The 16,967-nt window shown below is 38.4% G+C and overlaps 1 protein-coding gene across 2 annotated transcripts in view; it reads right to left on the bottom strand.

The window, feature by feature from the left end:
* Positions 1-16,967, bottom strand: part of LOC136877441 (katanin p80 WD40 repeat-containing subunit B1) — a 267,324-nt gene that overhangs the window by 90,733 nt on the left and 159,624 nt on the right. For both annotated transcript variants that reach the window (XM_067151483.2, XM_067151484.2), the window contains 3 exons: positions 13,435-13,762; positions 13,181-13,348; positions 12,752-12,828 (listed from right to left, as the gene is read on the bottom strand). In XM_067151483.2, the coding sequence (XP_067007584.1) occupies positions 12,752-12,828; positions 13,181-13,348; positions 13,435-13,762 (573 nt within the window). The remainder of the gene's footprint in view (positions 1-12,751; positions 12,829-13,180; positions 13,349-13,434; positions 13,763-16,967) is intronic.

The raw sequence follows: 16,967 nt of genomic DNA, 5'->3' as shown, positions 1-16,967 counted from the left end.
CAAACATTTTAAATAAATTGTAACTTGATAAGCGAGTGAGGCTTCGCAATACGAGCGTCAGGTGTGCTTACATTTCCCCTTCCCTGTTCGTTTGTTGAATGGATGAACAAGGTCTTTGGTCCTGTAGTGAATTAATACCTTTCAGAAAATAATCTGCCGCTTAAAGTCTTGCTAGTATGGACAATGCTCCTGCTTATCCTACAGCCCTTGAGGACGACTTACTGGAGGAATTCAAGTTCGTTAAGGTTAAGTTCCTTCTTCCCAACAATACTCCACTACTCCAGCCTATGGATCAGCAAGTCATTTCGAACTTCAAGAATCTATACACCAAGCACTATTTCAGCGATGCTTCAAAGTGACCGAAGAAACAAACCTTACCCTCCGAGAGTTTAGAAGAAATCATTTCCCCATCGTGAACTACCTGAAGATCATCGATAAACCCTGGGAGGAGTCACCAAGAGAACTCTCACTTCCGCTTGTGGAAAGCTTTGGCCTGACTGTGTTCTTGGACGTGACTTTGAGGGGATTGTTGGTGACAATGAGCCGTCGATTGTCGATGAAATTGTGTGTTTAGGGAAGACTATAGGGCTGGAGGTGAATGACGTGGACATTCAAGAGCTGGTGGAAGAACATAGCCAGGAACTGACTACCAACGAACTGATGGACCTGCATCGTGAACAACAGGAGGAGGTTATGGAGATCTCGTCCGAGGAAGAGGAGGAGGAAAAGTCAATGAAATCTCTCACTTCAACTGAGATTCGGGGGAAGTGCAAAATGTGGGGAACAGTGCAAAATTTTGTAGAAAAACACCACCCGAATAAGGCTGTAGCAGTGCGAGCGATGAATCAGTTCAATGACAATGCCATTTCACATTTTCGTGAAATCTTCAAAAAGAGGCAAAAGCAACAGTCATTGGACAGGTTCCTCGTTAAAGTTGCATGAAAAGGAAACAATTCCAATGAGCCAACAGTCAGCAGTGATTCCATTAGTGAAATTCGTGCTACACAGTAATTCTTTTCATGTCATCTCTCGTCTCCCTCACACCAACAATGATTCTGTCGTAAGGAAAAGTGCACTTTAATTTGTTTTACGTTATATTTTGTTTTAGAAATGGTATGTGAATAAATATTTTTGTGTTGGGGACGAATCATCCATGTTTCAATTGTTTTTTATGGGAAAACTTGCTTTGATATACGAGTGCTTTGGATTACTTGCACGTTGCTGGAAGGAATTATGCTCGCAATCCAAGGTTCCACTGTAACTGGCCTTAACTTATTTTGTATCAATATTCCATATGATAATACGATATCCTTATCCCTTTTTCTTACGGGGTCGAGTATGAAGCGAAACAAATCTTTGTAGCAAGTTTTTATGACCGTATGCCCGTCCCGACATCAGACTAATCAGACTAATGAAACGAATGATGTGATATGAGTAACTAAAACTGACTATATTTACTTTATATGTAGGCCTAAAAGTCATGTTCACCATTTGTCTTATTTTACATTTAAAAATAGTATACTGTCTTACAATGAAAATAGCCATTATAAGCAAAGTACATTCATAAGTTTGTTAAAGAATAGTGTAGAATGTTTATATGTATAATTTATAGCTCTTGACAGCCTAGAAGCCTTGTGCTCACTGCAAAAAATTTGAGGTTATCACATATTGGACACCCTCTTAATTTTTTGGGCTGTAAAAAAAAATAAAAATCTAATATGCGAGTAAATACGGTACATTCATGAACATACTGCATACCAAAGGACATCTGGCATTTAAAAAAGATCTTGTGTGGTTATTTATACACAATGTCTTCTCCAACTTAAATGTACCCACACCCCCCCATGGCCCTTAACGCCCTCGAAAGGGCTCTGGCCTGCCCAGCGACCGCTGCACAGCCCGAAGACCTGCAGATTACGAGGGGCCGTGTGGTCAGCACAACGCATCCTCTCGGTCGTTAGTCTGGGCTTTCGAGACCGGGGCCGCCATCTCACCGTCAGATAGTTCCTCAGTTCTAATCACGTAGGCTGAGTGGACCTCGAACCAGTCCTCAGGTCAAGAGAAAAATCCCTGACCTGGCCAGGAATCGAACCCGGGGCCTCCAGCCGAGAGGCGGGCACGCTACCCCTACACCACGAGGGCGGCACTTAAATGTATCAATATATACAATATCACATAATTATGATAGTTGATACTATAACACCAGACAGTAATGCTTATACCTTTATTCATGAAAGAGTTCACTGTTAGATATCTTGTTCAGAGGTTCTTCTGGATGTTATACTGTAGTGCACTTGCACAGATATCACTTCTCAACTGGAAGAATACACAGTTTAGGGATAGGTCTCTTCAGCACATCAGAACTGCACTGCACATTTGTCACACACACCAGGCTGTCGGCAACAGAATGAACCACTTCAATGACTCCACATCTCCAACAGAGCGGGATTAAGTTGTCATCCTTGATGAGAACTGAGACGGTTCCTAACTCGCTGACTAACTTTTGAAACATATAAAACTGCATTTAAATTGAAAAATATGAAATTCTGCATTTAAAATGGAAATTATGAAAATTAATATTCATTAAATAAAATACACAATCGTCGAACCCTGGACTCACACTTACTTCTTACCTGCTTACTTACACATACGTTATTTGAAGGGCGTCAGCTACCACTCAGTGCAGCAATAATAGAATGAGAATCTTGACTATCTCTAGGGTGTGGGGTAATAAGCTTACTTTTGACAACATACCATATATGTTCTGGGAAAAGGAGATTGGCGTTCGGTTTCCCCATTAATTTTGAGGTTAAGATATTTTACTGTCATTGAAATAATACTATAAATTCATTTGATAGAACAAAATATATTCTTTAAATAATATATTAAAAATAGTGAGTCTTGTTGCGATAAAACAGATGAGAATATGAAATTATGACATTGCAACTGAAAGAAACTAGGCATGAATTTGAATTCTTCTTGACCGGACATTTAACAATTTATACAAAATATATCCCTCACTGTTTCACTTGACTGTACCTTCAACACTTTAAGTGTAATTACGACGTATTCCTTAAATCTGGTGTTTACTGTAGATGTGTCATGCCTAATTTGGTGATGTATCCATGTGACTGCTTCTTCTCCATATCATATGATTTCTTGGTAAATCTATGCGGTATTCAACTAGGTGACCGACCAGCTTTGGCCTCACTCTCTCAATGACCAAAGACTAATGCCTCACTGAGTCTTCTCCATCTCGTTCCCTTAATGACCAACTGTGGCCTCTGCTTCCAGTAGAATAATGACTGTCCACTTATCCATTTGACTTCTTCACTGTTCAGCTTCCGTTTAACTAATGACTGACGCTACAATATGCAGCCACCTTTTACAGACGTTGCATGTCACACCTACGTAATCTCCAGAAATAACAATGACCTACTCCCACAACGCGACAGATATTACATGTAATGGTGAAATCCCCTGGGGTGACTGAGTATCGGAGCGCATTGCTAAATGCTCACGATGACGTAGCCATGACGTGGCGATGACTTGACAGAAATGTCAGCAGTATTGCACAATATAGCAATGTCATATCCAACATCTGATATATATCAATTCTCACTGTACATGTCTTGAGTGTTATTCTACACATACACATATATGCATACATCGAAGTACAATCCTGCAAGCGACAAGCATTGCAAAATTGAATTGAATAAGAATGATAATTACAATAATAGTAATAATATCACAGATAAAATAATAATACTGACATAATAATAATAATAATAATAATAATAATAATAATAATAATAATAATAATAATAATACAGATAAAATCATAAAATAATAAAAATACAGATATCATCTTGTAACGAGATTTGAACCGTTACAGAACAACATCGCCTGGGCAGAGATTTGGATGTCCTTTAATCCATTTGTGGTGTTGTTGCAGTGTACTAAAATATTCTTTCAACCATCTTTTCCAGAAGTGTTGATTCAATTTTTGGATGTATTGCCACCTGGAGAGTCTACTAATAGGAGTTAATGTGACATCAAACTCAGGTAAGGATGTGATGTGCTTACCAATCAGAAAATGAGCAGGTATGAGGTAAGGAGGGTATGAAAGGTTATCGCTTCAATTTGCATTAGCAGGGTAGTCAGTTCTTCAAAAGTGATGAACTAGAGTCCATTACTCTTCTGAGATGGTGTTTGCTGGATTTTACAGCTGCTTCCCATACTCCTCTGAAGTGGGGTACGGAAGGGTGAATGAATTGCCACGTTAGTCCCACTGATGTTGTAGTATTCATTAATTCTTGCCTCAGTTTGTGATATAAAACTTTGTAAAGCTGCTATAAAGGCATTGGTGGTAAGATCTGACACTAGTTCAAGATATACAGACTTTGTTGCTAAGCAAATGAACAATGCAATGTATGATTTGGACGTACTCTTGCTGCGCTTGTTGCCAGTTTCTTTTTTAGAATGGGACCAGCATAATCCAGACCCACTTTCGTAACAGGACGAAAAGGCAAAACATACTCCTTGGGTAAATTACCCATAAGCTGTTGTTCAGCTGTTGCACCTAGTTTCTTGCAGATGAAACATGAGTGGATGCACTTCCTAACAGTTTGCCTTATGGTTGGGATCCAGAATCTTCGACATAGTGATGTTATTAGAAGTTGAGGACCGGCGTGTAAAAGACGTCTATGCTCAGCTGTTATTATCAATTTTGTCAGATGATGATGAGCTGGCAATAAAATTTGACGTTTAGATTTGTAGAATAATGGAGCATTGTAAAGTCTTCCTCCTACATGAATGCAGTCGTCATGATCAACTATCGGATTCAGGTTCTTTATGTTACTCGTAGAACTCACTTCATTATTCTTCCTTAACTCTGATATTTGTTTGGCATACATAAGTGCCTGAGTTATCCTGATGACTTTTTTGAAGGCTGTGTCAAGTTCTTTGGCTGATAATTCGATATGTGATGTAGATGTTGATTCCCATAGGAAACCTCAAATATTTGTCCCGAATGAGTAAATTTATAATACCAATATAAATGGTCCATTATTGGACATTATAAATTTTCCAGCTAACTCATTCCCGGTTGCCAGCATTTCGCCCCAGTGTGCTAAGTTGGGCTCATCAGTTGGTACATAGCACACCCACCAAGATGCATGGTTAGTGCATACCAAGGAGGCCATTGCATAAGCTACTTGGAGCCACCAGCAGTGCCAATGCACTATGAGAGACTTTGTTTCATTAACAAAAATTGATGCCTGCCTGGCCATCAGATGATGTAGATGTCGATTCCCATAGGGAATCGGGACAAATATTTCAGGTCTGAGGTCATGCAGTGGGTCCTCATTTTAACCAATGAGGTCCAAACCACCAAAGGAGAGATGCTGGTTCTTGTCCTCATGAAACTAGATCTGCGTGATGGGATCAAGAAGATACGATGCCACATTCTTGCAGGGATAGTTTCCTGTATCTCTGCTACCTGGTTTGCGATAAAGGTCTTCCATCTAGTTGGGCAGACGGAAAGCCACACTAATACCAGCATGGAATCTGTCCACAGGTGGATATTGGTGATATTGAGAGATAAGCTGCTGAGGGTTTTCCTCATGAGCTGAGTTAAGAGCACAGCGCCACAGAGTTCTAGACGAGACAATGTAATTTGCTTTCGAGGGGCTACCCTTGATTTAGCACAAAGCAGCTTCCCTTCATGGTTGGTGGATCTCATGTAGACACAAGCACCATATGCCCTTTCTGATGCATCACAGATTCCATGAATTTGAATGTTGTTTATGATCCCAAAGTATTTTTATCTATCTGATGAGTTGAAGCTGGCTACAGAGATTGTTCCAATCTTGCATAAGTTGTATGGTCAGTGGGTCATCCTAGCCTACCTTTTCCTGCCAAAGACGTTGCCGGAAGATCTTACAAGGAATTACAGTTGGAGCTAATAAACCTAAGGGGTCAAAAATTGGTGTTAATTTAGACAGAATTGATCTTTTTGTGACCTTAGTTTTCAACCAGTGGCATGGAATGGGATCACTGACAACTTGGAATTCGTCCTTGGCAGGTTGCCATGTGAGACTAGAGTTTTTACCATGTTGCTGTTATCATCAGTGAGTGCATGTTGATTTTTCTGCAGATGAGCTGGAATGGAGTTTAATAGGTCCTGATTGTTTGTGCACCATTTTCGAAGGGTGAATCCTCCACATCTCAGGAGATCTTGAAGCTCTGTTCGTATTATCTGAGCTTCTTGAATTGAGTCTGCACCGGACAAGCAGTCTTCTATGTAAAAATCTTGTTTGAGAATAGCAGATACTCTAGGAAAGTGTTCTGCTTCATCGACGGAGTTGCTGCAGGCACCTTGTTGCCAGAAATGGTGCAGATGAGGTTCCATAAGTAACCGTTGTGAGGGTGTACGTCTTAAGCGACTTTTGTGGATTTTCTCACCATAGTACGTGTTGAAAATGCTGATCTTGTGGAGCAATCTTTATTTGCCGGTATATTTTCTCTATATCCGCAGTGAATGCTACTGGTTTAGTGTGAAATCTCAAGATTATGGAGCAGAGGTCTTCTTGTATTCTGGGACCTGCAAGACGTATATCGCTTAGGCTAGACCCATTATCGGTTTTGGCTGAGGCATCATATACAACTCGAGTTTATGTTGTTGTGCTTGTTTGGTTGAATCCAGGGTGATGTGGCATGTAGTAGTTGCCTTCTTTTTCATCAATGATCATCTGATTGAGCTTCTTCATGTGTCCAAGCATTTCATATTCCCGCATGAAGTCTGTGTATCTCTTATGCAAATCCTGATCTCACTGAAGTCTTCTTTCCAATAGATGGAAGCATTGAATAGCCTTTTCCCTTGATTTACCAAGCTTTGGATGGTCTTTCTTCAGGTGAAGAGTTATTACATATCTTCCAGATTCATCCCTTTTGGTGTGTTCTTGAAAATGATGTTCACATTCCTTCTCATGGGAAAAGTAAACAATATGGTTTACTTCTTCAAGTTGCCAAAATTTCTGTATTTGACCTTCTAGGGTAAGGTCACTGCCAAGAAAAAGTTATTGACATTGCTGCGATTCCTCTTGGGATGTTGGTTGATTGTAACTGCCACTGAGGGCCCAGCGGATTTGTGTGTTCTGCAGCACTGGATAATCACCTGAACAATGCTTTCGTTCTATCTTAAGGAGTCGCATGAAAACAGATGCTCCAATATGCAGATCAGTACCCTGAGGTATATAAAATTTTGGATCTGCTAGGGCAGGGGCGCTCAACTTAATTTGCGGGCGGGCCGAATGACAGATTCCTAAACGTACCGGGGGCCACATATTTCTCTCCCCCCCGCGCCGACCATCTCTAACACAAATATATCCACACACCCAGGTGCCCCATTCTTCAATCACCAACCAATTAAACAACCAAGCTCTCACATGGCTATTCAGCAACATCAACAATAACCTGAACCACAATACAACACAAAGTGAGAAAAGTTAACAATACTCTGTAACTTGGCATAAACTTACCAATTAATGAGAGACCTGGGCCTTCGCTTGAAGTGCCAGTGTTGAAATGTCTGGAGATATTTGACAAAGCCCCCCCCCAAAATGGAATTTAGGTGTTCATCAATGATCCAGGAACGTAATTTTGATTTTATAAACTTTATTTTTGAAAATGTTTGTTCACAAATGTAAGTACTCACAAACACGCAAAAGAATTTTCTTGCAAATTTTAAGAAATCTGGAAATTTTTTATTACTTAGCGCCCTGTAAAAGTTAATCAGATTTTCTTCCGTGAACTTGTCCCTTAATTGGGAACAACACTGAAGTTCAATTCATTCAATCTGAAGTTGCAGAGGTGCATCACCGACATCAACTGCAAATGGATTTTTGAACAAATTAATTTTCTCCGCATTCACAGAAAGGTTTTCCTATCTGGTTCCAAACTCATTCTTCAGCAGGTCAATCAACTTAATAAACTGATTATATGGCACTGAACTGTTTGAGTTCGCTTCTTGAAGCTCAGTACAACATAAAAAGTGTGGGAACGTGCCCTTCACTAATTGCTGTCGAAATAATTTCAATTTATTTGGAACGCTAACATGTAACTATACACTTCAAATTTATACACATTCGTAAGTACAAATATATCGTCCCGTCAACATCACTAATAATATTTTTGTTACATTTATAAGGTGCAGCTGTAAGTGTACATATTCCAGCTATTTCATCTCTCTTCCCTTCTTTTTAATTTTTATTTTCTGATCCAAACTAGTTCGCTCCTCTCTCGTTTGAAACATGTCGCCGCCTCGCTACGGAAAGCTAGCACGTGCCGTGCCGACAAAAAGAAACCAGAATCTTGCCATACACTTCTGCATTTAGCTACTTGGACAGATGCATACGGTCACAATATCCATAAATGTTTATGTACAATACTGCTGTAACTGTTATTTCTATTCTTCCGTCAGGGGAACATTAAGAGTCCACATTTCCTATGTACATGTCAACACTTGTTAATATTGATGATACATCAGTGCAAGAATTAAAAAGATATGAAAAAGTTAACACAACACCATGCGTAAACTCGTGTTAAAGCTAATCACTCGTAAAATTTACGATTGCGACTGAGTGCCTAGTTGTATTTCCTTTTAAAACAATCCTAAAATTAACCTGCTGAGTTTCGACATGGTTACAATTTAGGGATACTTTTGGAAGTCTTATGTGTTATGACTTAAAGGAGTCTTTGGAGTTACCTATTTCTGCCCTTGTTTATGGAGAGAAGGAAGTTGAAGAGTCGTTATCCATTATTGGCTCTAACATAGCTGAGCTTACTACAGTAATTAGTTTTTTGAAGGTGGTGAACCATCAGTTAACCAACTTAAATGTGTACGAGCTAGACTATTCCACTTCTACAACAGAGATGATCTATTGTCTCTGAAACAGTGATGGAACACACTAAAGCTACTAAATCTTTGTGCCCAAACATCTCTATGTTGTCTGATAAGGTCAATCAGTGGTTAACTGGGTCTGTCAGTAGGAAGTGATGGTGTAATTCCACTTGTGGCTAGCGTGGAAGATCACAAGAAGTCCTCTGATAGCATTCTGTCATCTGAACAACATGCTAACTGCTCCACGTGAACAGCACATAGCTGGCCTTTCCGAGCCTCAACTACTGCTACTACCACTGCTACACACCATTTTTAATTAATTACGCATCTACTGAAGCTCCCAAGCCACCACCTGTAGCGCCGGTATTTTCTCTCTGTTTCAGCAAACTACCCCATATGCTTGCTATTCTTTTGAAAGGTATCTTTAGGTTTTCTGTTAATTCCACTAACAATATCATTTCCTTCTTAAGTTTTAGCTGAGTTTCAGGATCATGCTCACATTTTTGTCCTATCTCACTCCCAGATTTTGTAAATAATATATCCGTGCACAGTTGGTGTTCTATCCAAAAAAATATTAAAGGCCATCTCTGACAGGAGTACTACTGAAACTTTTCATTTTCATTTCTGCTGGCACATTTCATTCCTTCTAGAGCTCCGCCATCCCTAGTTCAGAAGAAATAATAGTAATAATAATAATAATAATAATAATAATAATAATAATAATAATAATAATAATAATAATAATATGTATATCAAAAAATGCAAAATTACGACACTACAATACAGTCATCAAACCAGAGGCACTTTATGCATCTGAAACACTGATCATTGGCGGCAGGTCACAAATGAAAAGCATTGAGAAACAAGAGAGGAAAATTCTCAGAAAAATCCTAGGACCAAAGTTCGAAAATGGAATTTGGATGAAAAAGAAACCACACGAAATTTTTCAATTCACAGAAAAAATCACAGATACCATCAGAAAGAGACGACTAAAATTCTACGGACACCTACACAGAATGGATAACAACAGGCTGACAAAGAAAATTCTAAATCTAGCTCTAACCCTGAAAATCCGCAACAATTGGTTAGCAGAAATACATGAAGATCTACAAGAAATGGGTATCGAGGACGAAACCATTCAAGATAGAATGAAATTTAGAAGCTTAGTAAACAAACATAAATTTGCAGAGAAACCAACAAGAAAAAATACAGGCTGGACAGAAACACGCAGAAAGGAACACAGTGAAAAAATGAAGAGATATTGGGAAGAAAAGAAGAAGAAACATTGTGCAAAATAAGTTCAAACGCGCTCCACAGCTGGGCACAACGAATCAAAAAAAAAAAAAAAAAAAAAAAAAATAATAATAATAATAATAATAATAATTTCTTCTTCTTCTTTCGACCCAGCCAAGTATAGATCAAGTGACACCGTTTCATGTGTCGATAAATATGTGCTTTCTGATGTTGAGGCTAACTGCCGTTGTGAATTTCTTGGTCCTAAGGAGTGTTTGAGAATATCTTCAGATACATCTGGATTTGTGCCGTTTCTTAATAATGAACCCGTAACTGCCTTGTTAGGTTCAGGAAGCGCAGTATCTCTTATCTGTGAGGACTGATATTCTAAGTTAATGTCTGCATGTAAATTTTCTCAGTATGTTCCTTCTTCTTTAAAATGTGTTTAGGTCAACTTTTTTTTAGAAATTTTGGGGTTCATTTCTTGTAAAGTTAGGATTGTGGGGGCTGGCATGAGAAGGTGGCAACACAAGGTAAAGGCAACATTTTCATCTAACTATGTGAACGTTATCTACATGTGACAAAAGGGAAGATTCCTACGTTCCCCTTTAGAATGTGACAGTTTCAATCTGTGTTTCCTAAATTTTAATTTCTTTTTTAGACCTATGGTATAGGTTTTGTAGGCAGTTTTATAACTTTTAAGTCATCAACCCTCAATGGGGACTTTGTAAAATTTAAGTACGCACGAGTGTGTGCCATAATTTCCCTTGTCCATTTTGTTTTCTGGTGACTAGTTTTTGACTTTTCAAAATTTCTCTACCTTACTTTTGGATTTCAACTTCCTTTCTTACAGTCACCAAGTAGCACAGTTTATCAACCGCATCATCGGGCCTCTTGCCCCCTTAGGTGTTACAGTATCTTTCATCTTATTGTTGAAGCGCTTGATGGTTTATCAACCTCTGACTTCATTTTTGGTTCTCGGCTTTTTTCATTAACCTCTTTCTTTTCCCTGGCCTGTGTATATATTCTGGATCTTTTGATCGTTTTTTTTTTGTAAAATTGCTCCTCTACAACAGTAGGGTCGCAAGTGTGAAAGCTGTTCAAGCTTTCTCATCAGCAGAAGATGTACTCTGATAGTAACTTGTGGTGTTTGACATTAAATCATTTCTGCTATTATAATGTGAATTAGAGGCCCTTGAGGCCATCCTGAACTGTAAATTGCACATCATGGTTCAGGGTTCGAGATGCTTCCTAGGTAACTTCATTATAGAAACTACGGCTTCTTCTTTGAACAGTATTCCTTCGGCTATAGGATCTTTGTTAAAGCTAGCTTATTATCAAATCTCTGTAAAATTACAAGACCTATTGGTCTGGGTTTCTCTGATAAATGTGTATGAAAATGGGAGCCCCCCTGCCCTGATTGTAAACTGACTAAGCTTATAAGTTTCCTTGTACTTCTTGTTTATGTTTATCTCCTGTTTAATTTTTGTATTTGTTTTTGAAATGATCATCCTATTAGAAAAAAGAAATGAAATGAAATGAAAATGTTGTCACCCTTTGTGAAAGGAATATGATTTCCAACTCGGGTACGAAAAAGCCCTTGCTACAGTTGAGTGATAACGAGAAAAGGCCTTGAATTCCTGAACTTCATAGGATAAGTTGCACCTTCAGGGACCGAGCCGTTAGCCTCAGGAATGTTCAGTTTTGCCTGCTGGTTAACAGCGAGATTGCTGAATAACACAGCGAGCCTGTTTGTGCTCGTATTTTTCATTCCATTCAGAAATGAGAAATTGATTTTGTGTTAAGTGGTTCAGTGAAGGGTAGTGAATATTTGTTGCCTGATAGCCTACATCTGGATTAGGAACATAATCGTGTGAAGTTGACTAGCATGGTGCATATTTGTCTTGTGACAACCGATTTGTGGATTCATAAAAAAATCATGAAATTCCTTACTAATGAGGACAAAATTAAAATCTATCAAAAAGTGGACTGGCACCCGCATCTTTAAACGTGCAGAGGTAGCGCGAATGTTGAAACTCGCACCTTTGAGTTTCGACTCAATCATTCGAGTTGGTCGAATCAAAGTTTTGTCGATTTCAAAATGGCGGCCAAAGTCACAGTCACACATGTTCGAGTGTAACCTCCAATTCATTGTCTAAGAGCGTGACCAGAAAATAATGTTTAATAACCCACTGCTCCAAAATAAGCTACCATTTGTTTTTAGAAAGAGTGTGATCTGCAATAATACTTTGATATTTTTATTGGCCATATGTTCTCGTATTTTTGTTGTCTGGTGTTTTTCACACCACTCAGTGCACTTTGTTATTTTATAATCCCCAGCAGAAAAGGTTTTCATATTTTTTCTCTCGTGTTTTCCACACACAATGTAAAAGCCGTCATGTTGGAAAAAATTGTATCTAGTGTTTCCATATCCCTGTTGGATAGCTTTTATTTGTGTATTCAGTACTAAGTTTTCTCGCTTAACACATTCTTTTTCTATGTCCCCTACAGAGATGTTTAAACGAGGTTTCATTGTATGTATAGATTTGTTTGTCAGTATATAAGAAACACGAGGTAACAACAAACTAAACTGGTCAATAGTGATAGAATACTTACGGTCGCAGGGTCACCACTCCCAAGATATCCACCATAATAGACACATCGTTCATGGCGATGGCCGAGTCTATTGCAGCCTGAAAGAAAATCAAATTTAAAATCTGACACAAATTTACAGATTCAAACAAACCAATACTTTTCAAATACTTTAAACACTTTTTAAATCATTTCAGAAACAGCGTATAAAGAATGCTACTGACTTACACATAAACTTAGAAAACATATACAAATTTCCATAAATTCACAACAGCATTCTGCAAGTTTTGACAGTTTTGCTGCTGTCCTGAGATAGACAAGGTGAGGGACTACTTCATATTCAAGTAAGTCTGCTGCATACTTTCCATCCTTTTTTTTGTTTCTGTTTTGTTTAACATATTAATTAATAACATTGTACACAGAGTGCTTTACCAAGAACTTAACATATCTTACTTTGAGATCCTTATTGTGCCACAGAGAATAAACAATCTGAAGACTTCGCTGGCGACTGCTTAACACTACCATCATTTGCTCATGGCCTCGCATTATTGAAGATAACACCTCTGCTTCAGACATATCTGGGAATGTTTGTTGATAATGGAATGTTCTAGAATAACTTTTCTGCAATAAGAAAAAATTCAGTTCATTACCCCTAACACACGAAATTAAATATATTTCACTTATGGCTACAAAATTTAAACACGTACAGGTAAAAAGTCATCCATATCAAGACCAGCAGGTTTATCAGATGACATAGGCACAAAGTCACTGACTTCTTTCTCCTCTACTCTAGGAATGATGACAGGCTCCTCTCGGTTCGGCACGATGCAGACTTCCACAGGGGGTGGTATCTTTGGCTGTGGATTACTCCTCACTGCAACAGGCTTGTCGAGAGGCTTACTGAGAACAGTGGGAGTTGGAGGTTCTGTCTTTGTGAGGGCAGGCAAATTGCGGCTGAGGGAGTGCGACCTCGTATGTGAGGAGTTAGGACGGTTAAGAGCTGGCTCTGATGGGCTGTGCCTTATACTATTCAACCTGGAACAAACATCAGAGTAGTATGTAAAATAGTTTTTATATATTTCAAAGTACTGTATGATTAAATTAAAATTGCTTATAAAATAATGGGGAAAATATGAATTAATTAGACCAGGTTAACTTTCATTTCTCTATTTGCTCTACATCGCACTGACACAGATAGGTCTTATGGCGACGATGGGACAGGAAAGGCCTAGGAATGGGAAGGAAGCAGCCATAGCCTTAATTAAGGTTGCCTGGTGTGAAAATGGGAAACCACGGAAAACCATCTTTAGGGCTGCCGACAGTGGGATTTGAACCTACTATCTCCCGGATGCGAGCTCATATATTTGTGCGCTCCTAACCACACGGCCAGCTCGCCCGGTAGGTTAACTTTTAACCCTAAGAATACCAAAGGGGGAATATTTTGTGGTCATCACTTCATTTTTCACGGTGTTCTTTTTTCTATGTTCACTATAGGGAAAGTTATTCTTTACTTTGAATCCGGTTACCTATCCATATAATTACTTTTTTAAATTTTAATTCTAGTAGAATTTTTTTTTTTTACAACTTGCTTTATGTAGCACCGACACAGATACGGTGACCATGGGATATAAAGGGCTACGAGTGGGAAGAAGGCAGCCGTGGCCTTAATTAAGGTACCACGAAAAACCATCTTCAGAGCTTCCAACAGTGGGGTTCGAACCCCCATCTCCTGAATGCAAGCTCACAGCTACACAACCCTAACTGCATGGCCAACTCGTTCGGTCTCCAGTATAACAATTTTCTTTTGGTGGGTTGGCAGTTCATGTGCCTCATTGTACTGCACTCTGTGGATATTGTTTCTGATTCCATCTACAGAGCACACTACTCGCTACTTTCCAACTTATTCTAGCACTCTTCTCCTATTCACTGATTGCAGTGTTAATGTACAGAGGTAATCCTTGTTTGATCTGATTACATCTGAACAGTCTATGCAATGCAAAAGCACGTACTGAAATTACTTGACAGATGATGAAATATTATGAGAAGTACCATCATTAGCGAGGGATTTTGACTCAGAATATGATTGTAGTGCAGAAATTAGTGAAAGTGAGAAAGAATGTCCTTAATGTGATGCAGTAGATCTTGAAAGTGAAGATGCTTGCCCACTCTTAGCTAAAAACCAATGACATAGCTAAGCTGTGGACATCAATTAAAGATCTAGGTTTAGCTTAGGCTCCTGAAACCAGCCAATCAATTAATAGCATAGATATTAAGGAGCTCAGCTCCCACTTTGCGGCAAGACCGAGTCTGATAGAAAAACAAAGTAAAAAGCAATATACGAATTAAATTAAATGTGATCAGAAACCAAATACTGAACAACTCTATTTCTTGTGTCTCGCCCGCACAGGTGAAGCAAGCCATCCTGTATATCACCTCCTACCTTCACTCACATAATAAATACATCCCTAATAAGACTGGCATTTTTTCTTTGCAGTGGAAGCAAGCTATTATTCGTCCGATTCCAAAAGACTTCCGGCCTGTAGGCATATTACCTTTCCTGTCAAAAATTCTTGAAAAATTAGTACACAGATAAGAACAATTTTACTAAATAAATATCAGAGTGGATTTTGTCTTAACCACAGTATTACAACAGCTCTGGTGAAAGTAATTAATGTTACTGAATGTGCTATGGATAATGGTCAGCTAACAATTTTAATACTATTAGATCTGAATAAAGCCTTTGACTGCGTGGAAGACATACTTCTGGTGAAATTAGAATTGTTGAACTTTTCATCCACGGTAATAACACACACAAGTTGATTCTAACTTATCTGACATATTGAATAAATATTCAGACTAACACCTGATGGGTAAAGAATAATAGTATCCTGGATTACCTAGTGGTTTTCAAACATTAGGTAATTCCTTACTGACAGTTTACTGAACATAATCAACCATTGTCAACTTTGTTATGTTGACGTTAGTTATTGGAACACAATCCAAAAAATACCTGTGAAAAGAAATCCTGTGCTATTACAAATTTTAACCATGCTATCATTTTGTTACATCATTAAATAAAACCTTAAAATAAAATATTAAAATTAATCCGACTCATGGACAACCCTCAAATATAAATACGGGCAAGGAGTTCAACTACATCTGCATAAATAACCCTATGTAAATAAAAACAATGAAAATTACCACAACTATTTTATACATAACACAGTCCTACATCATTGGTATCCCTTGGACTAATGGTGAAGTATTGCTACGTCCTATGGAATTCCATATGGTACCAATTCCCTGTGTTAAAGTAGCAAACTCACTTCCATCTAGGAGGAGTCAGCTAGCTACATCATTTCTCTGGTCCTAGTATGGCTATTCTATCCCAAGGACCCTTACCATATACTTCAACCATTAACCTAGAACTATCCTCAAGAACACACCACTGATAAGATACAAATCTTTTCCGTCAAATCGTAGTCAGTGTGTTTAGATAATGGAAAGAACATCCTCATGGAAGCAGGTTGAGACAGAGATGCCTCAGGGTTCTATAATTTCTCTTCTTCTCTTCTCCCTTTCTATTAACATTTCATGAAATATGGAAAATTGTCTTGAAGATGTAGATATGTAAAATTTTATTTCTTTAATATATTCACATTGTAGCTAGGTATTTGTAGGATTGTCAATGTCAGTTAAGGTCAAGTATTCAACTTAAAGTTAACCTGGAAGCTGTAGTTGTTTTTGGTTTGTGAATTTATTTCATTATCAATTCATTGGCACTTGAAGTGTATGTAAATTCAGTAAGCTTATCATACCGTGCTCTTGCTTTGGAGAGAACACGGGTCATCAGCTACATTTACTTAATTTAATTTCAGTGAATTGTCACTATGGCCATTAGCCACATTAACTTAACTCAACCTCACTGAAGAATCACTTGGGTCATCAACAACGTTCACTTAACCTATCTTCAGTCAAGGATCACTATGGTCAACAACCACGGGTGCTTAATATTAACTTTAATTTTTAATGGGTCATAATGATCAGTCCATGATGTGAACTGGAGGTTACTCAGATTCCATTAAGGGTCCATGTAGCTCGTCCTACGTGATCGTCAGTTGGTGGACAGCCTTAATTAATGAGAAAGTCTAGAGTAGAACTATTAGCCAATATCATGTGGCTGATAAGAGGGCAATAGAGAAATAAAAAATAAATAAAAAAGGCAGTTATGGTCAATGGA

The sequence above is a fragment of the Anabrus simplex genome, chromosome 7 (assembly GCF_040414725.1).
Source record: "Anabrus simplex isolate iqAnaSimp1 chromosome 7, ASM4041472v1, whole genome shotgun sequence".
NCBI lineage: Eukaryota > Metazoa > Arthropoda > Insecta > Orthoptera > Tettigoniidae > Anabrus > Anabrus simplex.
This window is presented reverse-complemented; position numbering and strand designations above follow the sequence as displayed.